The sequence below is a fragment of the Sminthopsis crassicaudata genome, chromosome 4, assembly GCF_048593235.1.
Source record: "Sminthopsis crassicaudata isolate SCR6 chromosome 4, ASM4859323v1, whole genome shotgun sequence".
Classification (NCBI taxonomy): Eukaryota; Metazoa; Chordata; class Mammalia; order Dasyuromorphia; family Dasyuridae; genus Sminthopsis; species Sminthopsis crassicaudata.
In genome coordinates this window covers 145241031-145265728 of record NC_133620.1, presented here as the reverse complement: position 1 = coordinate 145265728, position 24698 = coordinate 145241031, and the positions used below count along the sequence as shown (strand labels likewise).

Below are 24698 nucleotides of genomic sequence, written 5' to 3'. Positions count from 1 at the left end.
CCTACCTCAAATATATTGAAAGCATGATCTGTTTGTAGTACAAATGAGATCAAGTTCTTTGAATCTCCTCAAAACCAATTTTCAAGAACCAGTCTAAGAGCTCATCTGTGAGGGTTAAGATCATAAATCAATTAAAAACAAGTAGTCTTTTCAGTGGGTCTATAAAATGTGTGAGTTATTTTGGTGCCTTTTTCCCCCTTACTTAACAGCAAGAAATCAATGGCAGTAATTAGAGACCTCATATTGATGTTATGTAGTTAGATTAACAATAAGAGAAGAAAAAAGAGAAACAAGTTAGCTGGCCTTTCTCCCTCCCTCCCTCCTTTTTTTCCTTCTTTCCCTTCCTCCCTTTCTTCCTTCCTCCCTCCCTGTCAGACACATTACCTAAACTAATTTTCAAAGGAGATAGAAAAGGCTATTCATATGAATAAATATAATGTCTCCTTATATCTTAGTTTAACTGTCTAAACCTTTTCTTATTTCCAGTCAAGTTTAATTTCCTTTAAATTGCTGTGAATTTACTTACAAATATTTTTCATCTCAAAATTAAGGAGGGAAATCAACATTCATTTTGTTGAATCAAAGTAATCTTTGAAAGTTTTGAATTTTAATTAATCTGCTTTTAATTTTTATGTACCTATTGCTTATACTTTTTTTTTTTTGTCCTTTTAGGGAAAGGAGATTGGAAAAAGAAAAACAAGTATTTTTGGCAAAACTTCCGCAAAAATCAGAAAGGAATAATGAGGCAGACTTCCAAAGGTACCATTGCATAAGCAGTTTTTTTTCCCCCTTATTCTTTCAAACATTGAGATGTTTATTCCACAAGTTAAAATGGATATGTATAGTTCATTGCTTGTACTCATAAAAATAAGTTAAAACTGTTCTTGAATTACTATTATTACTCTAAAGCTTGGGCTCTGCATAATTTTGGTGCTAAGGCAAATGGGGAAGAAGAAGTCAAAAAAACCCTTAATATTCAGAGAATTTTAATCAAGTGCTTACCATACTAAGCGCTTCCTAAATATTATCTTGATCCTCACAACATCATGAGGAATTAGATATTATTGTTATGGCCATTTTACAGTTGAGGGAACTGAGTCAAACAAAGATGAAACAATTTGCCCATGATCACAGTTAGTAAACATATTAAATCCCACGTCTTCCTGATTCTAGATCAGCATTCTATCCACTGTCTAAAGCTGTGTCACAAGAGGCATAGTGAGTTATCCACTTACTATATGTTCTAAGTAGAAGAACTAAAACTTGAATCCACTTCCTCAGATTCTAAATGCAATCATCTTTCCAGGGGAATAAATTGCTTCCTCCTGATGAATTTGGGTAGTTAGATACTTTCCCAGTATTGGCTCAGCCTAGAAGATAATCAGCCATTTTCCTTATGGTTCATAAGCCACCTGCACTTTTGATGTTTTTTCTGGGAAAGGGGATAACTTGTAGCCTGTTGCTTCTGGGAACTGTCTAAATACCTTATACTACAGGGATTTTCCTATCCTGTCTTGTGAAGACAGTCCCACCTCCATTTTTTGCTTTGTTTTGTCTTGTTGTCGTTCCCATAGTAAATATTCCATTTTTATGTCTTGCTAGCACTACATGAAACTACTTTTCAGAATCTAGCACAGCTAACTTGTGGGCAGCTTTGCTTAATGTCAAGTGAAAATTTGATCTACATACTGTTTATATGCCTACAGTTTTCATAGACTTGGGTACACTGCTTTTCTCAGAAGATTTCTTTTTCTTTAGTAAACTGAAGAAGGGAAATGGGAAATGCTCACAGAAAAAGCATGGATTTATGGGCCAGCACACCTGTATTTATTGGCTATGTTTGACGTGGTATATTTTTAAAGTTGGCTTATGCTTATAAGAGTCATTCTTTTTCCAAACTTGGAGGAAGGCTTGAACCATGAAGCTTTCTCTTCATAGTACCTGCCTAGAATTATTCAAGGGTAAAATTCAATCTCAGATCTGAGTCCTCTATTATAGATAAATGTTAAAAAAAAAAACAAAAAAACCATACCAATTCACTTAGAAGAAAACAACAATTACCACAAAATCATCCCAGCTCCTTGTCCTTCTTAGTCTTATTCTCCCCCCCCCCCCCATTAGAGGTGAAGTGTAGTAAAATAAACACCATCAATTATTCATCATTCTATGTTTACCATCCATTCTGTATGGTCAATTCACATAGATAGGGATCAGAAAACACTTGGTGATAGCTATATGCAAAATAAAAATATAGAGAAACATAGGGGAAAAGCAAATTCAAAACAACCTCTGGCTTGAATTTGTCCTTTCCAGTCCAAAAACTAAACTCTTTTTTCCCCTCAATAGTATTTTATTTTTCTAATCACATGCAAAGATAGTTTTCAACATTAATTTTTGTAAGACTTTGAGTTCCAAAATTTTCTTCCTCCCTTAGCTACCCCTTCTCCAAAACAGCAAGTAATTTGATATAGGTTAAACATGTACAACCATTTGAAATATACTTCTACATTAGTCATGTTGTGAAAGGAAAATCTATGGGAAAAAGCAATGTCCCCCCAAAAGGTGAAAATAGTATAGTTTGAAGTTTTCAATTTTCCTAGGATGCAGGTGACATTTTCCATGCCATGTCTTTTGGAATTGACTTGGATCACTGTCTTACTGAGAAGAGCTAAGTCCATCATAATTGATGATAAAACCAAGCTCTTTCACTTTACCTCTCTACAGCAAGGGCAGGCCATAGCTGAAATCTTAATAACATAAGGAAGCAGTAAAAGATGAATAAAAAAGATAAGACAGGGAGAGAAAGATGTATAACTGCAATGCACACTTATTTTTGGTTTATTTGTTAAAGCCAGCACACTTTCACAGATGGATCCTTTCTTACAATGCTGACTAAAGGTACAAATCTTGCTAACATAGTTCAAATATATTAAAGATGAAAGGAATCTGTTTGCAATTTAAGAAAGCTCTTTAAAAGTAATCCAACAAGGGCTTGCTTTTTAGCTGCAATTCTAGCTTCTTTCAATGTTGCGTCAAAAACACCTCGCTTGTTACAGTTCAGAACCTTGTTTATGATAAAATATTGTTTATGATAATAATGCCGTGTGTGTGTGGGTGCATTGCTACATACATACATGGGATTATCATGTTAAAGCTACTGATAATATGGGTATGGCTATGGTTATGTGAACATTTTGGGGGTGGTGTACAAGTGAGGCAAACCCAGTGCTTGCTTACCATGTCATGTAGTAGGTGCATAATAAATATTACTTGGTTGGTCTAAGGAAACTCCTGGTAAGGAAGTTCCATTTTCAATGAAAATAAGTAACTGTTCTGTAACTTAATTTTAGAGAGTTGCCTAGGAATACTGGGAAGCTTAAGGTGTTAGCTGGCTAAGATCACACTGTCAGTCCATGTCAGAAACAAATTTTGAATCCAAGATAATCTCTCTATTCACTGTACTGTGAGCCTTTTATACACATACATCCATATGACTATGTATATATGTAAGTATATATAATATATGAATGCACATATATATCTTTGAGACTATGTTACACATATACATATATGTTATATATAATTTTTGTACACATCATATATAATATACATATATATACACCACACACAGAGATATATATGCACTTATATATTTTAACAATAACTAACATTTATATTGCTTTAGAATGGGACTGCATGTGGCACCAAACCTTTAGGAACCAGAATAAAATGCAATTGGAAAACATTTAACAAAATTAAAATATGATATTACACAGAATGATATTCATTTGTGGTTTTCTAAATCAATGTGTGGCTTACAGGTATCTGTCTCTCTTGGAATTTGACACCAGTTATTGCTTTAGAGGATGTAAAGTACATTACCCACATCATCTTATTTGAAGCTCACAATAATCTTGTGAGGTAGGCATTATAGGTGTTATCCCCATTTAACAGATGGTGTGGAAGAGAGGCTCAGAGAGACTAGAGAGCTATTACTGCTAAAGAGCTATTAAATATTGGAGGATTTGAAGCAAAACCTTGATGATTTCCTGTCTAGTATCCTAGCCATTACAGTTTGCTGAGTTTGTACATGTTTATGTTTGTGTGCATCTAAATATTTATAACTAAACAGACCTTTTAGTGAATTAAAAAATGGGTCATCTGTGTGATTTCATTTAATTTCCTTTTCCTCATAAAGAAGCTGTATTAACTGAGTAAAATAACCCATTAGCCTGATTTGCCAGTTTATGAACCTTTGTTTTTATTTTCTACAATTCACCCTGTTGCCAAATCTTTACCCTGTTTTATAATATCAGAACTTTCCTGCAGTTTCTGGGTGATATAATTTATTTCATAGACAATAAGAGAAGTCAAGGAAATCTTACACCATTTTGGAATATTTCTATGATTTGAGGGAGTTAATGGAGTATAGTTTCACTGGCAAATAAAAACTCTCTATATTCTTGGGTCTGAAACTGTCCTGATGGATATGCTTCCCTTATGAAAGTTTCCAGCAGCTTAGAGGAAGCTTTTTTGTTTCACTTCTGTTTTAATTTTTTTCCCAAGCTGTGATATGCTGTTATTAAATTGTGACGCAATACTGCCACCTTACTGTCCCATTAATATAATGCAAGGGAGGTCCCTCCACTATACGTGGTTATTCTTGTAAGATTAACAATTAGGTCTTTTTGTAATTTGTGATCTCAAACATATTTTTCTCTTCCTTTTTCTTATATCCAGGAGAAGATGTCGGTTATGTGGCAAGTGAAATAACAATGAGTGATGAAGAACGCATCCAGCTGATGATGATGGTCAAAGAAAAGATGATCACTATTGAAGAAGCCCTTGCAAGGGTAAGAGATTAGAGATGAATGACTTATTACTTCTTGTTGCTTGGTTTGCCCTATCTTAAATCACCCTTGAATATTGAAGGGCAGAGGACTGTGTTGGTCAAGAGAGTGTTTTGATAACATTTGGTGGTATCCAAGATCACTATTTTCTCTTTTTAATAAAAATTTTATTTTTCCCTAGTTTCATATAAAAACAGTTTTTAGCATTTCAATTTTTTTTGAGTTCCAAATTCTTTTTCTCCTTCCCTCCCCTTCTTGCTCTTTGAAATTGTAAGCAATTTGATATACCCAGGCCACTATTCTTATCAAAATAATGCTGATGCTATTTTACTTAATTACTCCAACTGTTATAGGAAACTACTAAGATAATAGTGATAGTAACAACAACAACAGTGATAACATTTAAAGACTGTTTTAAGGTTTGCAAAGCAATTTAAATGTTATTTCATTTGATCCTGATAGCTGGTATGAGTTAGGTGGTATTATTACCTCCATTTTATAGCTAAAGAAACTGGCACTGAGAGATCAAATGACTTGACCAGTGTGATATCGTTAGTAGATGTCCAAGGCAGAAATCAAACTCAGGTCTTCCTGACTCTTAAGATCAATGTTCTATCCACTCTATTACCTAACTGTTTACCAACACAAGTTGATAAAATTATAGATCCAGTCTTTATCTGGTTCCTATTACAACCATGTCTCAACTTATTAAAGGAAATTTCTCTGCAAAGTTCCTCAAATACTAGACTCTGACTCTGTTTAATTTACAGGCAACTTGAAAGGATTAGAAAAATGTCATAGGACAGGTGCTTATTATGACAGAAAGCTCTTAAATCAAATAAATAGAGGAAATGGAGATGCTCCCTTGATGAGACAGAAGTTAGTAGTTAAAGATAACAATAATAGCTACAACTACTGGCATCTTTCCAAGTCCTTTATAGTTTGCAAAGGGTTTTTTCATATATTATCTCATTTGAAATAATTATTACAGTCATTGAATCAAAATAGTATCAGAGGTATCATGTCATAAATAAGTTGTATCAAGTTTCCTCACAAATCATGACTGGAGATCCCCTAGTTTAAAAGTTGTTGTTTTTATAGTTTTTAAGTTAAAATAATAAAAAAAAAGCTTATTAAACTTGCCTTTTGGGTTTAGGGTGTTTTTTTTGGGGGGGTTGCTTTTAAGCTATTATTGCTACTGTTATTTAAAATTAATCAGGCCAGATGTTCCCTTGAATTGAACTGGGTGCTTTTAGATGATATGTTAACTTCTAAACTAGTGAGTACCCATTTGCACAAGTTCATTAAGTGAACATTATGATGATGGAACAATTAGGTGATTGACTTGATTTCTCCTTTCAGTTTGTTGATTGGATATAGAGGACACAATCTAAGATCCTTTTGAAATCTTCCTAAAGTTCAGGTCATGGAGGTATCATTTATTAAAGTATTACTGAAGCACTTTAGAACCCAAAAGTGCTACGAACATATGCACCAAATTAAGCCCATGAGTTGAAAAATGTAAAAATATAAAAACCAATTATAAGAGAGACAGAATATAAAAAATTCTGAGTGATTTCTTATAAGTCAGCTAGGTGACACAGTAAGTAGATAAAGTTCCTCACTTGGAATTATGAAGATGTGAGTTCAAACCCAGACTCAGATACTTAGTAGCTGTGTGATTCTGAGCAATTTACTTAAACTTAATCTGCCTGTTTACCTCAGTTTTCTTTCCTGTAAAGTAGATATAATAATAGCTCCTACATCCCAAGGTTGTTTTGAAAATCAAATGAAATAATAGTTGCCGCATAACCAACATCTTCTCCTGGATATTTTTGTACTTGGCACACATAGTAAGTACTGTAGAAGTGTTAGCTGTTGTTATTATTACTATTATTTTGTTATTTTATAACCCTTTGCAAACTTAAAAGTATTATATGAATGCTAGTATTGGCTATTACTATTATTAAAGTGAATAAATGTCTCTGGATTACATATCAATTTATATGATTTACTAATCTTCTGTGGTATTATATTATTGAATCCTTTCTTGTATGAGATATTTTGCATCATTTAGATTTAGACATAGAAGGATAATACTGCAGAAAAGAGTTTAGAATATTATAGTTAAGTGATCAAAAGACTTAAAAGACCCATAGGGAAGAAAATACAGAATTCATAGGAAGGGAAAGACGTATTGGCAACTTGGAAACTTTTCAAGTATAAGAAATGCCCTCAAAAAAGCATAGCTTGCAGATATAATTAGTTTTTCTCCACCAAGGTTAGAATAAGGGGGAAAAAATTGACAGTTTAGATTAAAAACTTTTTTTAAAAAGAGCATCAGAAATCACTAATAATGTAACTTCTCCCCCAGTCCCCATGTTTTTGAGACTAAATCAGGAAGTTAGCTATCTAGGATAGTGTTACTGTAATCCCTCGTAGATCCTTAAGAAAGGACTAAATATATTCTTTAAGGTCCTTTCTTTACCCACGAGACAGTGATAGAATAAAACTACAGCATTCTAAATCCAAGGGTGTCAGGATCTTTGAATAAGGATGAGAATATATGTTTAGGTAAAATAAGAAATAGCATTATTTCATAACATAAAAAGTTTTAAATTGAATTTTCTTTTTTTTAATTCTCTTTATAACATGGTATACTATATTCATAAAATTATGAGTAAGTTGGGGATATGAAGCAGAAAAGTAGATAGAGCCTCAGTCCTGGAGTCAGAAGGACCTGACTTCAAATCTAGCCTCTGACACTAACTTTTTCTATGAATTTCATAAAATATAAAGCACTATACAATCATAAGATGGTACTATTATTTTGAAATACGTATCATTAAGAAACATATATCATCAAATGCTGAATTACCCATGGCATTAAACTGGGTTTTAACCAAAGAGAATTACTTTTAGCTGGGCTCTACCCTCTAAGAGCCTCCAGGTTAAGGCAAACTTAATTACAAAGGCAGGCAGGTAGGATCAAAGCATGAAACCACCTACATATGTGAATAATGAAGTATCTCTATCATATTGAGGTCATGGGGATATGCCTTTAAGAGAATGCTGGAGATTGGGCAAGATGAAATGAAGAGTGGGGAGGGCAACTATGGGGATACATGTTCACACAAACAAAAGGACTTCATGAAGAATGTGGGGATTTCAGGACCTGTATAAATGATAAAAATAAGACAGTTTAATATTCTGTGAGGCAAAGATGGTTCCAAGCTAAAAATAAATATGGGACCTAGCTTCTTATCCTAGAAATGAGGAGGTCAGGCTAACTATATTTTAAATTCAAAACAACTATATCAATATTCAGTAGTATGAAGTTTTAAAGGCCTGGAAGTAAATTTAATATGAAGGAAAACATAAAACCCAGAATATTGGCTAATTTAAAAAATACATTGTGGAATTATTTTATCCTTTTAAAAACTGTTTAGTGATAAAATAGTACCTCAAAGGATAAAGAAAGTTTTTAATCTCATGGGCTATTTTATCAATTTTTTTCTATTTCTAATTTTTTTCTTTTACAATACAAAATAATGCACAGTGTCCGTGTATTATATGTATATATATATATTTATTTCTGTGGGTTTTTATTTAAGATCACCAATTAATAACATTAATAGCTAGCATTTTTATAGAATTCTAAGGTTTGCAAAATATATTATCTCATTTGATCCTCACAACAACCCTGAGAGGTTGGTGTATTTTAATTCCCTTAATTTAACATTTGAGAAAACTGAGATACACAGAGATTGAATGGCTTGCCTAGGTTATACAGCTATTATGTACATAAGGCTGGTTTTAAACTTTGGTTTTCCTGACTCCCCATCTAACATTCGATGTGCCACCTGACTGCCGATTATTTATTAAGCATCTCTGTGCATATCACTATGATTAGCACTGGGGAATATGAATACTGCCCCCCCCCCAAAAAAAAGGAAAGAATTCTTAGGATAATAAATTGAGAATTGGAAGGGATATATATTAAGGATTGTTTAGTCAAATCTCCTCAATTTATGGAAACTGAGGCCCAGGAAAAGCAGCTCATGTCCTATGATTCCCATATTCATATTCTTTTTCTTTCAGTGCCTTCTTTCTGTATTTCAAAAAAATCTGTATGGGTACTGATACAGATGGAAAGTTTTACATACTGCTAGCAAATAGTCTTTTGTGAATTTGTCTGCCTTGCACTTTCCTTCTCCCACAAAAAAAAAAATTAAAAATTAAAAATTAAAAGTATCACCTGATGGCTAACTTCCAAGTGTTGAACTTCTTCAATCTTTCTAAGCTGATCTTCTGAACAGTTTGCCCACTAAGCTGCCTCAAAGTATCCTGCCTATGGTAGATTCTGCTGCAATATGCACTTAAAATCTTTTTGAATCCAGTCATAACCTCACTCCAGTAGCACATCTGAGGAAGACTTCAGTGGAAAGGCAGACTAAACTCATTGTATAACAAGGTTGAATTTTCATCCTTGTTCCCTGATAGAGAGCATGAAGTTTTGCAGACATATACTAGAAGATCTTATGTTTAATGCAAAATTGCTCATTTAACTTGCCGAAGATTTTCTTTACGTTTCAAACTTGTCATGTAAGAATGCTATTTATGACTTGAAAGGTATCCTATATGTTTTGCAGTATAGTTGTGTCCTTTTCTATCCTTACTGTTTCCTAATAAAAAAAATGCTCGAAGTTTATTGTGCAATTATGCTGAACTGGTGACCTGGAGTTTAAACTAAGGAGAAAAAAAGATTTTTGAAAAATGTTTCAGGATTCCATCTTTGTTGTACAGATTACTGTGGAATGCTATGCAGTGTCTGTTTACAAATGGAGTGTGTGTGACTTGCGTGGGCAGTCGTTCTTTGCAGGCCAGACTGTAGTCTATTTCTGAATGGCTGCAGATTTTGGCCTTGTTATTGAACTTGAAAAGGAGAAGTTTTTATATTGGAAGTAAGAAAATAATAGCAAAGAAAATAGCAAAGAAAAACTTCAGTGAACTTTCTTTTTACCTTCATTCTGGTTTAATTATACCCTACAGGGTAAGGAATGCTTCTTGCTCCAGTTTTAGAAGCCATGTTCTCTATTGCTATTTAATGAATAGTAGTATTTAAATTAATAATGGTTACTGCTATTAATAATAAGGAAAATAATTACTTTGTGACTGGTTGGTGTTTTGGCTCTTATTTTAATTGTGATGGTTTTTTGTTTGTTTGTTTTTGTTTTTGTTTGTTTGTTTGTTTGTTTGTTTGTTTGTTTAATTGTAGCTCAAGGAATATGAAGCCCAGCACAGGCAGTCTGGTACCTTGGATCCTGCAGATTGGCCAGATGGCTCTTACCCATCATTTGATGGTTCTTCTAACTGTAATGTAAGTACCTTGACCTCTTTGAACACTTGGATTATTTATGACAGAACAAGGAAAACTACACAGAGGCAAGACTTTTGAACTATTGTCACATAGTAATTTGCTCATGATTATTGGAAACTAAGACAGAATACTGAACTTGAAATCAGGGATTCCTAAGTTTGAATCCTGCCACTGACACTTATTAGCTGTATGATAATGGACAAATTATCTAATCTCTCTTACATTAACTTTTCTCATCTGTAAAATGGCTGTACCTACCTTGTGGGACTTGTGGTAAAGTTCAAATGAGATAATATATGTAAATAGCTTACAACATTATGGTATGTTGTGTCAGTTTAAGTGGTAGTATCTTCAGTGAATATAAATTTTTTTTGTTACATATTTATTTTTAATGCTTGTCATCAGAGTGGTGTTGAAAGGGATTATTTCTGGAGAGGCCAGATAGAAAAAGGATTCTGGGTGGATGGTAAAGTCCATCAAAGTCTCCTGTTTGGGGATAATATTATCTTGATTGTATCAAGCCCAGAAAAATTATAAAGCTTTCAGGAAGAAATCTGCAGTCATTTAAGTGTGTTTGATCTTTCTTTCTATACAAGAAAGACCAAGTGGATGAAAAAGTCTGCTGCCCAGATTTCATTATGCATTGAAAGAATCCTTTACATAGCTTGTCCAATTGTTTGATTATCTAGTGTAGACAGCATGTTGGATTCAAAATTGAAAGAAGGAAGAGAGTGGGCTTTCAGGAAAATTGTGAAATTAAGCCAAGATCTATCTTTTTCAATCTCAACTTCCTACCAGTGTTCTTATGTGACAGCAAAACTTGGGCTATAACTGTCCCCAAAGAAATAAAAATGAGTATCATATAGAGGGAAATGACAGAATTCATGATGAATATAAGTAGGCTGCAACATAAAACCAATGAGGAACTTGCAAGGAGGAACTAAAAGTAAAAGATGTGATTAAAGAATTGTAAGATAGAAAGAGAAAATAGGTTGTTCACATGGCAAGTTCAAGATATGGCAAGTGGACAGCCAGAATGTTTTATTAGTGCTCTCACAGTATCAGGCAAAAGCAAGGAGAACCTTCAGCATATTGGATAGATCCCCTCTTTGGAATTTTTTTCAAGGACATAGGCAGTGCTTGTACTATTGGGCAGGGGTGGATAGATGGTTGTTGCCCTGATGAAGGGAACTATCAAAATGAGCTGTTAAATCATCCTGCCTTCACTCTTTCTCATCTGCCAGTCCATCTTTCTTTATAGTGCACATTAGCCATAGTTTTTGCCATGTTACTCTTGCCTAGAAATGTCCTATGATTCCCACCTAGCATTCAAGAACTTCTTACATCAGGTGTAACTTTCAAACCTTATCCTGTGCTATTATGCTCTAGATAAGTGGTCCTCAAACTTTTTAAATAAGGGGGCAGTTCACTGTCCTTCAGACTGTTGGAGGGCCAAACTATAGTAAAAACAAAAACTCACACTCTGTCTCCGCCCCTCAGCCCATTTGCCATAACCCAGTGAGCCACATAAACATCCTCAGAGGGCCGCATCTGGCCCACGGGCCGTAGTTTGAGAACCCCTGCTCTAGATTATAGAGTCAAACTAGATTGTTCCTGTCCTGAACTCACCATATGCTTTTCCCATCTCCATGCCTTTCTTATGTTGCTTATAGCCCTAGAATTTCCTCCTTTACTCTCTTCAATTTTTGTATTACTGTTCAGTCTTTCAGTTCCTCAGGAAGAGATCTGCAATCATTTAAGTGTCCTGAAGAATACATTTCCAATTGTGTCCAACTCTTTGTTACCCTACTTGGGATTTTCTTGGCAAAGATACTGAAGAGATTTGCCATTTCCTTCTACAAATGAGGGTCACACAGCTAGTATGCATCTGAGGCCAGATTTGAACTTGGGAAGATGAGTTTTCTTTAAAGTCTAGCACTTTATCTAGTATCTAATGCTCTCCTTTTAAAGTCTATTTCAAATAACAACTCCTGTCTGAAGTCTTTCCCAATCCCAACTAGCCTAAAACATCTTTTTCCCCATCAAACTTCCAAAGCATATGGTACCTCAAATGAGATGCCATATGTAAAGTGCTTTTGCAAGCCTTAAAAAACTATATAAATTTTATCTATCATTATTACATTATTTTTGTTGAACTTTGACATAGGGTTCTATTTGGATTGTAATTTTCTCTTTAGCTAATCCAGTGAGGAGGGTGCAAAAACTGGAATTCTTTCAGAGCTAATAGATAGATTTTGAAATATAGAAGGTGGTATTTTCAGATATAAAATGCAAAGTTGCTATGGATCTAGAAAAGATCTAGGATTGAAAAACTCAGTTACATATAAATAGACCAGTGAAATAATGAATCCATTTAAGGTACATATTACATTCATATTATTGTCTCCAGCCATTTTTCTCTATAAGATTCCCTAAAGGAGTATGAAAAATAAAACTGACTGAATTAAGAGCAATTCCTCTAGGGCAGAGTGAAATATCTTATTGAAGGAAGGGGTTTTTGAGTGGGAGCACTGCCAGAACTGGAGAGGCCAGACCTTTCCCATCATCCTGCCTTAATTATCTATGTAGTAACATTACTCCTTTTCATTGTAAACTCTTTGTTTCTTCCCTTCCCCTCACATAGGTGCTTAATGAATATTTGTTAATTGAATAGTCCTTTCTTTTAAAAATGTGCTGTGGCATTTTGAGAGTTACCTTTCAAGATTTAGTTTGAAATTTTGCTTCTCAAATTTTTGCATTTTGTTTTTCAATTCTTCCAATCAATTAAAATTACTCTTTTCCAGAACTTCCAAGAATCAATTGCCACGTCTAATATTTGTCTTTGTCCTCTTTGAGAGGAAGGTCCTATTTGATCTCTATAATTTTTAAAAATTTTTACTATTCTGTGCCCTGTTTCTGAATATTCTGTCCTGGATTTTGTTTGTTTGTTTTTGTTTTGAGGCATTTGAAGTTGTGACTTTCCCAAAGTCACACAGTTAATTAAGTGTCTGAGGTCATATTTGAACTCAAGTCCAGGTCCAGTGCTTTATCCACTGCACTAACTAGCTGCCCCCTTCTGATATGACTGTTCCTTTCCAATCTCTCCCTGATTCTTCTTCCATTTCCCATCTCCTAATTGTGGATATCCCCCAAGGCATCTTTTTAGTTTTCTCTTCTTACATCTTTATGTTTTGTCCCCTAATAATTTCAGTTACTCCCATTGGCTCAATGATCACATCTGTGCAGAAAGCTCCTAAATCTGTATCCTAATCTCTTTTCTGTTCTATTTGGCTCATTGCCTGTGGAACAGGTCCATTTGGATGTTACCTCTAGTAATTAAACTCATTAAGACATAGCCTAAAATAGACCCATATTAACCTGAATTGTTGCCTTCAATATCTTAGTGAGATTCTAAAGATGAAGTCATCAAAACTTCTTATCTTTTGTTCTATAAATCATATTGAATAGCTGGAGAAATAATATACTTTATGCCTCATTTTTGATATGAATTGACATTAATCCTATTAGAAGCCACATTCTCTCTGAAAAGAGAATAGGCATAACAAATGATTTTCAACAGCCACTCAGTTATACATAGTATCTTTGGGGAATTTTTGGCATTTAATCATGTTGTTAGTAATACAGAAGTAGAAGGTCACTCACTCATTTCAATTCTGTAAATATGTACTGAGCATTTCCTCTGTACTGGACATTTTTGTTACTTTTGGGGCAATAGAAAAAGGAATAGTATAAAAGGACTTGCCTTTCTGACTAAGGATTTTAATCTGGGAAGTTCTCAGGTGCTGTGTTTCAAAGGAGAGCAGCATTTCTTGGAGACTTTTTCTTTTTCAGCCACTCACATTCCCAAACTCCTAGACTTGGATTATCACCCAAACCCATCGATCTGAGATTTCAAGGAAACAAGGTTAGAATCTGACTTAATCAGTAGAAATCTGAGAAGTATTTTTCTTGATCAGTTTATCATAGACATAGTCATGTTTACTTGGTTTAGTTTTAGTTAAAAAATATAATGATTGGGATCAGGTAACAAGTGTACATTGTAAACTTCTGTTGGAGAGATCTTTCTAATATCTGCAGCACATAGCTTCTCAACCTTTTGAACTCCAGGGATCTTCCTATCAGTGCCATTTAGCTATCCACTGGCATTGCAACAATCTGGATCTCACTTTCAACTGAACTTCGACCACTGAAATTTCTGAAGTGATAATTGACTTTTTGACTCTCATCTTCTTACCTCCATACCATTTCAGTTATTCTTCTTCTATTGAACATGATCATGTCTTTCTCATCCTGCTTTCCACTTTTTCCATCTTTTCTTATTCTCTAAGTAAGTTCATATATCCCCATTCTTTTCTTGCTTTATTTCCCTTCTGATCATGTCCATGATGTTCTCACTAGAACTTTATAATTCCAGTCTTCTTGATATTTAGTTAAGTACAATATTACGATAAAATACTAGGGGGAAAAAATCACAATATTCTACAGAATGTCCAGTACAAATTTATACTGTCTAATCTCAGACAGACCAATTTTTTTTTCTTTTTTTAATTCAGCTTTTTTTTTTTTGACTCAGCATACAAAATTCTGTAGCTGTGATTGCATTAAGCTTTTTCTGCTCATCTCAAACTCTACTACATATCTCTTCCCCACTTCCCATCTTCATTTCTTCCATGATGATCTCAATCCTTACTTCATTGAAAAGTTTGAAATCACAAAATGTGGACTCCCTTATCATCCCTTTGTTCCATCTTGGTACTTTTCATATTCAACCATCTTTTCTTTCTTACGTCTCTTTTCCTTGCCAAGATTAAACCTTCCACGTAGTATCTGTTCCCACCTCTTGCAAGACTTTGTTGTAATGGATTGGGTTTTTCCTTAGTGGATCAGTGATTCAAGGCAATCCCAATAAACTTTGGATAGAAAACACAATCCATATCCAGAGAGGGAACTATAGAGACAATGTAAATCAATTCATGCTATGTTCACTTTTTTTTTTTGTCTTCCAACAATGTTGTTTTTTTAATGAATGTACATATATAATAAAAAAATTTTTTAACATGTAACTGGGGAAAATAAAAATAAAAAAATAGAAAAAAAAAGACTTTGCTATAATGATCATTCCTATTCTTTCATGCATTCTCTACCAACAAACACCTTTGGCCTGATCTCTCCTATTCAAAATACTTTCTCCTCTACTCTGTTTTCTCCCTTAAGCTATTTTTGTATGTCTTTCATTGTTTTTACTACCTATCTATAGTAGGTATGTGTTCTTTGTATATATATATTCTTTGTTTCTACTTGCTCATCACATATATAATTTCACTTCTATCCACATACTCTGAAAACAGGGTGTCCTCACCCTTCTCTACAGTGGTAACATTTGGTACTGTGAATCAGTTTATTTTTATTACTGTTTTTTTCTCCTGGTTTCTGTGACCCTGGGTTTCTTCTTTATTATTCCAAAAATAAGATGCTCTATGCCTAGAATGGTCTCCCTTTTTATCCAAGCTTCCTTAAAATCAAGCTATAATCCTGCTAACTACAAGAAGCCTTTACCAATCCTTTTTAATCTTAGTGTCTTTCCTTTGATTATTTCAAATTCATCCTGTTTGTAGTTGGTTTCCATGTTGTAAATAGTTGTTTCCATGTTGATTTTGTCATTAAGCTGTGAACTCCTTGCAGTCAGGTTCTGTCTTTTATCATTCTTTGTATCACCAGGATTTAGCATAGTCCCTGGCACAGAATCCCTGCTTAATAAATATTTATTGAGTGGCTAACTTCAAATCTTCCTTTCCTACATTTTTTATGCTGCCAGATTAATTGGTTTGGACCATGTCACCTTTCTGCCCAGAAACTTTCAGTGACCCCCTATTGGGTAAAATTCAGATTCTTTTCTCTGCCATTTGTTATGAAAAAGGTGGGAATTTACCTTTTCATTCTAATTTTCTACAACTCTTTTACAAGTTTAATGATCTTATTTGCCTATTGAACCAAATTTGTTTCTAATTATTCTCCCACATACTCAATGATTTCCCACCTATTTTTGTTTATACTGTTTTCTTCACAAATAATGCCCTAACCCTCAGTTCTACAACCTATTTAAGTCCTACCCATCATTCTGGGATTTAGCTCAAATGATACATTCTCCATCAAGTTAACATTCCATCTTCCCTGCAGTTGAATGTGTTGTGCATCTCCTTTACCACTGTAGTCTTTTTTTGGTACCTGGTTTAAGGCTATTATCATGTTTCTCTTATTAGAACTATTTATGTACTTGTCATCTTCTCTAAAGTACTATAAGTATCTTCAGTTTAGAGACAGTATCTTATTTATCACTGTATTGTTCACCATCTTGACTTTCCTCTGCATTGAAAGAAAAAAGATTACTAAACTAAAATGTGTTCTAGTCCCCCTGGGGAAGATAAAGATTATTCCCTTGTTTTCCCATTAGACTTGAAGAGAGGATCATGAATTCTCTTACTTGTAAACAGAAGAAGTAATAGCTATATGTCAAACAGGTTTTTGCTCATTTTGCTACTAAGATTTTATTAAGTTATTTATTTACTTCCATTTCTTTAGTAGAAAATTTATAGTTGAATCTTATAACCAGGAACATTTGCCTGACAGTGATGGATAATTAGGATTTTCACTATAGGTTTCTAGGCTTTACAGATGGAAGTGAAACCTCTTTATCTTGCAGATGAGAAGACTGAGGCATGAACAAGTTGGAAATTGCCCAATATCTTAAGAATGACCTCAGACTTTTATATTACTTTCATCTATATGAAGTTATCTTTTTAATGTAACTTTTATTTAACCTTTTAGATTTAATAATTATTTATTTTTTCTCCTTCTATTCCCCTCCACTTTGTTTAAAAATGAAGGAAAAAAAACATAATCCTTCTAACAAATATATGTAATTAAGCAAAACAAACTTCTATTGATCATATTAAAAAATGTATGTCTAATTTATCTTGATTCCATTGCCTCTATTATTAGAAGGTGATCACATGTTTCATCTTTGATTCTTTCAAATTAAGGATCAATCATTGCACTAATCAGAGTTTTAAGACTTTCAAAATTGTCCTTACAATGTCATTCTTCTGATTCTGTTCACTTCATTACGTATCACTTCCTATGTCTTTTCAAGTTCCTTTGAAAGTATCTCTTTTTTTTATTCCTTTACATCCATATACCATAATTTATTCAGTCATTTCCAAGTTGAAGAAGATTCCTTTAGTTTTTAATTCTTTGCCATTTGAAAGAAGAGTTGTGACAAATATATTTTTCCATATGGTCCCTTTTTCTTCTTTTTTTGATTCCTTTGCAATAAAGGCTAAGTGGGTTAAAGATTATTCAGGTTGGTGAATTTTGGGGCATAGCTCCAGAATGCATAGAGCAGTTAACAGAAAAAAAAAGTGATAGTATATAATAGAAAAATGGTAATAGAATTTCAGTCATTGTGTTGTGCTTGGAATATGTAATACTTCTTTGCGTTATAAACATGGCTTGTGCTGTTTTGTTATAACCTAATTCAGTATTTTACTTCTGTTAAGTTTGGGATAGAAATAGTAGTTTGTCAGAGGCTACCACATACTGCTCCAGTTTTTTCTCTTCCCAGTCTGACTGTACATGTTTAGTGGGTTATCTTTGCTTTTGTTGCTATAATGTGAAGGATTATTAACTTTTCTTGTTTGAAGAACACTAAAATCTGCCATTTACAGTAATTAATATGCCAGATAGTAGCCGGTAACATGTGTCAAGACTATGAAAGTAATCAAATGAAATGTGTCCATAATTTTCAATATTCTTTTTGAGTCACTTTACCTCAAATCCCAAAACATAACATATTATAAACCCAGAATTTAAATAATAATAATAATAATAATATAGGGTGAATGTAGTAATTTAGGATTAATAATAGGACTAATACCAGGTAGACAAAGAAAATGAAGGTGAAATTCTCCATAATGGTGCTTTTCATTCCAATCTCCTAATATCCATCCAGATGACATTATTTTAAATGAGAACCCAGCAGCTCTTATACTTTTGTTCCTACTAAGAAAAGATTTACAATAAAACATTACTATTCCAGACTCCAGGAAGGAAGGCTAATCTGATTCAGTAAAAAGTCTAAATTACAGATTATTGTAAAAATAGATCTTAAAAGAAAATATGCTTAACCAAGGTTTATCAATGCTCCTTTGTAGCATTCTGAATGTAACTGCTTTAAAGAAACATATATAACTTTGAGTGTATTTACAATCAAACATTAGTTGTTTGAATGCAAATAAATGTGCCTTCAGTATTTTTGAGTTATTTAACAAATACCTGTGAAAATCTATGGGTAAAATGTTATATTATTAATTAGCTCAGCAATCGCTTCTCCCCTTCCTCAATCCAACACTTCTTTCCTTTTAATTTCCCCATTACTGTTATTATCTATCTTACTACATAGATGTTGTGTTACTCTTGATTCCTTATTCTCTCACTTCCATGTAGCCAATCAATGTCGAATCTTGTATCATCTCATGTATATGCTCCCTCTTTTCCTCTATACTGTTAACCACTGTGGTGAAAGTTTCATTTCTCAAATACTGCAATATTCTGCTGGTTAATCTCCCTGCCTTAAGACCCTCCATTCAGGTGCCAAAATGTTGTTAAAGTGAAGATCTGATTATGTCACCCTCTGCTGCGTGGCTCCTTCCTCTTATTCCCCTTCACCCCCAACAACTCTAGTGATCCCCTATCACCTTCATGATCAAGTATAAAATACTTTGGCTTTCAAAGTATTTGTAACCTGGTCCCTTATGTCTGTCTTCTTAAACCTTACTCCCTTCCATATACTCCACAATACAATAGCATCAGTCTCTGTCAGTGTCTCAAATTTCCCATTCCATCTACAGACTCCAGTTGTCTTCACTGGCTATCATCTATCCCTGGAATGTCTCTCTCTTTTTTTTTTTCTCTACCTCCTAGCTTCCCTGGTCATTAGCCAGTAGTTCCAATTAACATCTGACCCTCTGCAAAGAACCTTTCCCAGTCTTCCTTAATCGTAGTGCATTACATCTAAGATTATCCCTTATTTATCTCATCTATACCTTAATTATAAGCAGTTGTTTACATTTTATCTTTTGCCTTAGATTGTGAACTCCTCATGAACAGGGACTCTTTTGCTTTTATTTATATCCCCAGTGCTTATTAGCACAGTGCTCGACATATAGTAGGTCTTTAATCAATTTAGCTTGACAGTCTGATTGGTACAAAGATCAATGTCAACTATCTTGATTTGATTTTTTTACAAATTCTTAATTACTTAGATCTTAATTAGTTGTACAGTTTTGCTGTAACCTACCAAAGGTACTAATTAGTGAATATGTTTTTTTTTTTAAAGAGAATTATAACATTGAGACAGTACTGAGAAGAATATCTAAAGCAGACATGCTTCAGTTTTATTACAGAGTAAATTATTTAATCAAAATTCACAGTGCACACTTGCATATGTATATGTGCTTGCATAATTGTGCTCTCATATACACACGTTCTAAGTCCATAATTTTTTTTTCCCAGAAAAGAAAATTGGCCTCCTTGGTCACTTTGCTTGAACACCATTGTACATGAGTCTTTCTTATAACTTTTTAACCATGACCTCAGTTTAAATGTTTTTTAATTGTTATTTGATTTTCCTTTTCCTTTTGATTCAGACTTACAAGAGTCCCAACCTTAAAAAAATTTTTTTCTCACAGTTGCAGGTTTTTTCTCCTTCATTATCAGTGAATTTTTAGCTAATCCCTATTGCTTTCTGTCTTGCCCCAGTCACAGAAGAGACCCTTGGAGACTCTACTTTTCAGAGGCCAAATCTTTTAAATTTCCTGTCTCGTACTATGAAGATACTGTGCTTTAAATAGTTGATTGTATAGAAAGGAGTTGTCAACTCATCTAGGTTCAAGGAACCAAGAAGGTCTTTGTCACCAACTCTCAATGCGTATATTGATGCACATTGTGCTTAAGAGATTTAATTTACATTGGTTTCTTCTCTGCCCCCAACCAACCCCCATGGCTGACATTAGATAATTGTGTGCTGTCTAACAATAAATCTATATTCACATTTATGATTCTCTAGAGAGTTAAGTCCTAAAGATAGTTATGGAGGCAAGTGAAAAATAGCTTTCCCTTTGCCAGGGTGTGCCCTCTGTTGGTGTTGAGTCAATGATAGCCTTCTGTTTAGAATTTAGAATTTTACTAAATGTGCTCTTGTTGCTGCTGCTGCTGTTGTTCTTCTAGTATGGGCTTATCTTGATACTTTATTAAATTTGTGAAAGATTTTTATGAATTAATATTAGTTGCAAAATGAAGGGTGGTATAGCAGAAAGGAAGCTGAAAGGAAAGGGAAGAGAAAGAGGAAATCAGAATACCCAGATTAAAATTTTAGTTCATTACTTAATAACCCATACTTAACTACCTTAACTAATCTTGGATAAATCATATAACTACTTGAACATTTTTTTCTCACTGGAAGAATTAGGAAACATTTCAAGCAGAAGATATTTTATTAATAATTTTTAAGAACAACAGAGGATCCTAAAAGATGGGAGCATATCCCAGGCTTTGAGGCCAGTCAGTCACAAGGCTTTGAGATGAGTTCCATGTGAAGAAGCAGGAAAGCCAGAAAAATAATGTGTAAGATTGGAAAGGTAGATTGGAGCTGGGTTATAAATGAGGCTAAAATCTGAACAGAAGAGCTTTATATATCTCTCTAAGTCTTATAGAGTTTATTGAGTAGGGAAAATGGTATGGTCAGACTTAAAGTCACTTTGACTGGCTGGAAGTAGGATTAGAGAGGGGAGAGATTTGAGACAGAGATATCAGTTAAGGAGTTAATGCAGTCTTCAAGTCCAGTAGTGCTGTGGGGGTGAACTAATCTAATGGCTATGTGAATGAAGATGAGATATTATGATAAGGTTTGACAAGTGATTGATTATGGGAATGTCATATACTTATAAAAAAAAAATCACCTGTGAATTCCTCTCTCTATTTACATGTATGTTTTAGCAATTTACCTTTATACCATTTTTGAGGTACTTGGGGGAGGGACATGATTTCCAAACATTATCAGGTATGAGAGGCCACAGTTCTTCTACATCACAGTGATATTTAAGCTTCTTATCAAACAAGACCTTTCGAACTTCCATTTAAAAGATCCTACAACTTTGTACCTCTAAGTAACACTGTCACAACCAAAAGTTGTCATATTCCTTTCTTAGGCTCAACAGTCATTAAAAATCTTATAACTGCCTACTGTGTGCTGGGCACTATGCTAAGCATTGGGGACACCAAAAGAGAAAAAGGTACTCACCATCCTCAAGGAGCTCACTATTCGATGGGGAAGATAACAAGCAAAGTAGTATGTACAAATAGGCTGTATACAGAAAATATTAATAGACAGTATTCTCTTAAGTCTGAGGACCCATTCATACACCTAAGTGATGTGTATTAAAATCATATCAGAGAATAAATATTTATATTTTTAAAAATAAACTTTTGGATGGCTGTTGCTATTATTTTCACTGGCTTGTTTCTAAAGGTCATTTAATAATTCTGCCTCAAAATGAAGCTAGTACAGAGCAAGAATCACTTGAACATTTAGTAATTTTTCAGTTGTCCTTGTGGTGAATGACTTTATTTCTGTAATGGAAAAGTGACTGATGGTCATTTAATCATTTTATTAAGCTGTTGATAATACAGACTGTTGATAACTCACTGAAGCCTACTTTGACAGACTGAACTATGATTCACTCAGGAACAAAGCTGCCATGTGCTCCTGCTAGTCAGAAAACCATTAATCCATTCACTATTTAAACAAATATATTCTTAATTCAAAAAGATATGCTAGCAGGTAATTGGTTCAGATTTTCTTAAATATTTTTTTAAAATAAATTTCTCTCTTGAAATTTCTTTATCTTTCAGGCTTTAGATTTATCCAGTTGTATGCCCTCAAATTTAGACCCCATTAGAAATGTATATAGTTTAAAAAATATAATGGAAGTTTACATGTAAAAGAAGAGTTATTGAATATAGATTATTATTTAGCATGCCCATGTAGATAAGCCAACAACAAAGGAGAATCACTCATTTTTATAATGAGAAGGAACTAATGATTTTCCCCCATTCCAGAATGCTAACAAATTCAAAAGAAATGTTTCTCAAGTTTTCTCTTGGGCTAGAATCATACATCACAGTTGTGATAAAAGCAGTTTATATTTATGAAGTGGACTTAGAGGGGCAGTTAGGTGGTATAGAAAGGAGTGTTAGACTGGTATCAGGAAAACTCACCTTCCTGGTTTCAAATCTGGCCTCAGACACTTGTTAGCTGTATGACCCTGGACAAGTCATTTAACCCTGTTTGCCTTAGTTTATTGATCTATAAAATGAGTTGGAAAAAGTAATGGGTAGATGTGATTGGAATACTGATCAACAATAAAAGTTTACTTAAAATGTAGGACACCTGAATTCAAATCTTGCTTTAGACAGCATTTTCCTACTTGAACCGCTAGATAAATATTAGGTCTGGAATGGAATTTGATTCTCATCAAAGCCCTAGTGATTTCAATAGCACAAGTTTTATTCCCATTTTATAACTAGAGGACCCTTCCCCTACTAGGTCAAAAGACGCTAATCATTTACCAGTTAGTACAGAATAGGTCACACTAGCCAGTAGATAGCTGGGCTGAGAATGATACCCACCTTTTCTGATTCCAAAATCAGTAGTCCTCTCCTTGTACCATGCTGCACAGCTGAGAATAATTTCCACTTTGTTTCTGTTGCCTTTATGCTCTTTTTGTTATTGTGTTTCTTAATAGGAGCAAACAAAGAAAATGAAATTTTAGTGGAACAATAATGACATTACTGTAGAAATGATCCTCCTTTCTGTTTGGATTTCTTTTTTCTGGAGGATGTGTTAAACTTTTCATAACCCTACACATGTGGCTTCTGATTTCTTCTGTAGGGGCAAAGTGCTCATTGCATCATCACGTTTTTTCTTTTGATTTGTAGCCAAGATGTTATTCTCTCTGTGGTAGGACTCATAAATTCAGGAGGGTAAGATCTACCTTTGTGCCCCTTACTCATAGGTCATTCAGTTAGGGGACTTTCTTAATCATTGTGCCATTTTAGCCAAGATAAAAGGAGATGAAAAATGCACAGTAACAATTTGCCCAAGTACAATTATGCTCTGTAGCCTTGGAATAGTTCTAGCAGCAGTTAAATGCACTCGCTTTTGAAGGAAAAAAAGTCTTTCTTGATTCAAGCCTTTTAATAATATATATTTGAAACCTCCATGGTTTCGGGTGATTATGGGTAATTTGTTTGAATACATATACATTATTTGACTGGGGGTAGGGAGGAAATAAATTGTTCTAATTTTAAATAATGTAATGATTTTGAAACTTAAAAAGACACTGATTTGTCTGTGAAGTCTTTATTTAATAGCATTAAAAGCCAAAAATCACTCAGTAATTTGTGATTAAAATGAAGAGGCAAAAATCACAGCACTGTAGGGGGAAAAAATGGTATGGACAAGATGAACAATTAGAAATAGAATTTTTGCCTTTTTAATGATCCAGCTTAAGTAAAAGATAGAGAATACGAACATTTCCAGTCTGTTTTGTAAATAAAAAGAGGGTAATAACCAACATCCTTCTCCAGATACCTCAAAGTCTCCTTTCTATTATTTATTATTGCAATTGTTTCCCTCCATCCACAAAATAGACACAAAAATCTTAACTATAGCTATATTAACATTTTTATTTTGTATCATGACTTGAGAACTATTTGGATTCCTCAAGGCAATGTTCGTTATAGATAGATGATAGATAAATGGACAGAAAGAACATAGATTAAGATTTTATATATGTATGGGGTGTTCAGGGAAGACTTGCGGGCTGGTCATCCACCTTGCTGTCCACTTGTCACCCAAATCTCACTTTTTAATACAAGAAGCTGTAGCATGTGCGTTGCCATATCCTGGTAAGACCATCTTGAAAGCAGGCTAAATCAGTTGAGGATGACTGACAGGCTTCAAATCCATTGGTGAGTTTTGGGTAATGTCTACCTTAAGCATGCGAAGACTTCCCCTGTTGGAATTGACAGATAAGAGTTTTTTTTCCAGTGGCCAAAAAGATGATTGAAACAGTCCCTGTGGAGTGCTTAGAGCTTGGTCAAGCACTGAAGAAGCCAAGATCTGTATCCCTCGCCAGTCATCCTGACTTTTATTTTGCCACTGAACTTTTATGACTCTGGATAAAAGTGTGGTTGACAGCTTTGTGGAACTCTGCCTCACTTAAATCCAATTGATGCCCAAGTCAAGAAATCACAGAGTGATATTATTGGAATTCTTTAAAACAAAGGATGAACGACAATTCCATGAGTTGGGAATAAATTGTATTAGG

The 24698-nt window shown here is 34.0% G+C and overlaps 1 protein-coding gene across 5 annotated transcripts in view; it reads left to right on the top strand.

The window, feature by feature from the left end:
- SASH1 (SAM and SH3 domain containing 1) overlaps nt 1–24698 on the top strand; it is a 380232-nt gene that overhangs the window by 289884 nt on the left and 65650 nt on the right. For all 5 annotated transcript variants that reach the window (XM_074309591.1, XM_074309593.1, XM_074309590.1 and 2 more), the window contains exons 6-8: nt 673–759; nt 4741–4853; nt 10129–10230. In XM_074309591.1, the coding sequence (XP_074165692.1) occupies nt 673–759; nt 4741–4853; nt 10129–10230 (302 nt within the window). The remainder of the gene's footprint in view (nt 1–672; nt 760–4740; nt 4854–10128; nt 10231–24698) is intronic.